The sequence below is a fragment of the Wasmannia auropunctata genome, unplaced genomic scaffold (genome assembly GCF_000956235.1).
Source record: "Wasmannia auropunctata unplaced genomic scaffold, wasmannia.A_1.0 LD318691.1, whole genome shotgun sequence".
Classification (NCBI taxonomy): Eukaryota; Metazoa; Arthropoda; class Insecta; order Hymenoptera; family Formicidae; genus Wasmannia; species Wasmannia auropunctata.
The window spans coordinates 350-1,807 of record NW_012044199.1 but is presented as its reverse complement, the minus strand read 5'-3'; the positions used below and the strand labels follow the sequence as shown (position 1 = coordinate 1,807).

Here is a 1,458-nt window from a genome sequence, read left to right as displayed (position 1 = left end):
AAAGCATATTTATTTGTTTACTAAAAATATCTTTTTATAATTAGAGTATTTCAGCAATATTGCTTGCTGTTTTTCCTTTGCAAGAATCCGATATGAATTGAAACATTATTATTAAGTATGTGATAATGCTACCCATTATCTAGAAAGAAAATTTTAAAAATAATCTATGCACATTATAGAAGTTAATTTTATTATAATAAATATATAATTAATATAATTATTTACTTACTCCTGCAAGAAGCTTCGCGTCAACAGTGAGACATTTCGCGGAAAATGTATTATTGCAATGAAGTATTTGCAAGGAAAACAGTTGTAGCTGCAAAATATGAAAGTGATAAACGCAGAATTGAAAAAATAATTATGAATCCAGTAAAAAAGTGTTAAAAACCGTTTCAGTAATATGAAAATTCAAAAGAAATATAAAATTTCAACGTTATACTACCTCGTCTTTGATTTGTTCATTCGTAGTGCTGTTAAAAGCATCATGAATAGAAGTGCCGACTTGTTGAGCCTGATTTTTGCCTGTCTCGCAGGCCCATACTATTAATACTATTTTTATAAAATAGTGGGCGATATGCGACAGAAAATATACGTGAAAGAATCCATTTATTGGAGTTGTGGATAAAGAATGTTGCCACATAATTATGTAGAAATATAGACACACAGTGAGAATGGAGATGGTTATAACTATTGTAGCAAGAAGCTGAAAGCTGAAGATTGAGTTGAGCATCTGTACCGTATCACTGATCGTCAGATGTTGTTTTTTCAGAGCTTTGATCTCCATGATCAGAAATGGAGTTTTCTGCTCGTAATAGATCAGTCTAGGAACATGTAGCTTGTTGTTTATAGCTATGAATTCTCGCATATTTGCCAGATTGTCATTGAGTTCTTTAAAACACTCCTTTAATACACAAACGCAATTCATATACAGCATATCCATCTGAAATATCACTAGATGGATATAGAGATTATTGACGTTACTTTGCTTCACGGCAATAAATATTAATAAGTACCCAATTAAATGAAAACCAATGATATCCTTAGCATGAATCAATCTAGATAATTTCTGATATGATTTTGAAGGAAGTCTTGAAGAGATCTTCATTATAGTCCGAAACAAGCGTATTCGTGGGCCAGTTAGAATTAACGTCACGGTTATCATGAAATTACTAAGCACTGCGGCCCAGGCCTGCACAAGAAGTATGGGTAAGTCTTTCATCTCCAGTTTTACATAAACGTAGAAAACGTAGATTATTTTTAATGTGTAAATGTTATAAATGCAGACAACAACAATCGATAAAATGTAGTATGGTTTTGAAACTTCGAAAGTCGAAGTGTTTTTCTTATATGGAAATATTCCAAGAATACGACACAAAGTGAAACAAGGATACATAAGAGATTGAAAGTCCTTGGCGTTGAACAATCGCCACTTTTTTCTTTTTTGTTTATCTTCTTTGG

The 1,458-nt window shown here is 31.9% G+C and overlaps 1 protein-coding gene across 1 annotated transcript; it reads right to left on the bottom strand.

The window, feature by feature from the left end:
* Nucleotides 1-21: 21 nt before the first annotated feature.
* Nucleotides 22-1,219, bottom strand: LOC105460613. The gene is made up of 3 exons (XM_011707100.1): nt 443-1,219; nt 230-316; nt 22-139 (listed from the first exon to the last, which is right to left on the bottom strand). The coding sequence occupies exons 1-3, from the start codon at nt 1,217-1,219 to the stop codon at nt 41-43; spliced, it is 963 nt and encodes a 320-aa protein (XP_011705402.1). The 3' UTR covers nt 22-40.
* Nucleotides 1,220-1,458: the final 239 nt, after the last annotated feature.

What these genes read in the sequence shown, in the direction of transcription:
- LOC105460613 (XM_011707100.1), bottom strand. Translation starts at nt 1,219, where the DNA reads ATGAAAGACTTACCCATACTTCTTGTGCAGGCCTGGGCCGCAGTGCTT. An exon ending in ATGAACAAATCAAAGACGAG is followed by an intron (nt 317 to 442) that starts GTAGTATAACGT and finishes CATATTTTGCAG; the next exon opens with CTACAACTGTTTTCCTTGCA. An exon ending in ACGCGAAGCTTCTTGCAGGA is followed by an intron (nt 140 to 229) that starts GTAAGTAAATAA and finishes TTTTCTTTCTAG; the next exon opens with ATAATGGGTAGCATTATCAC.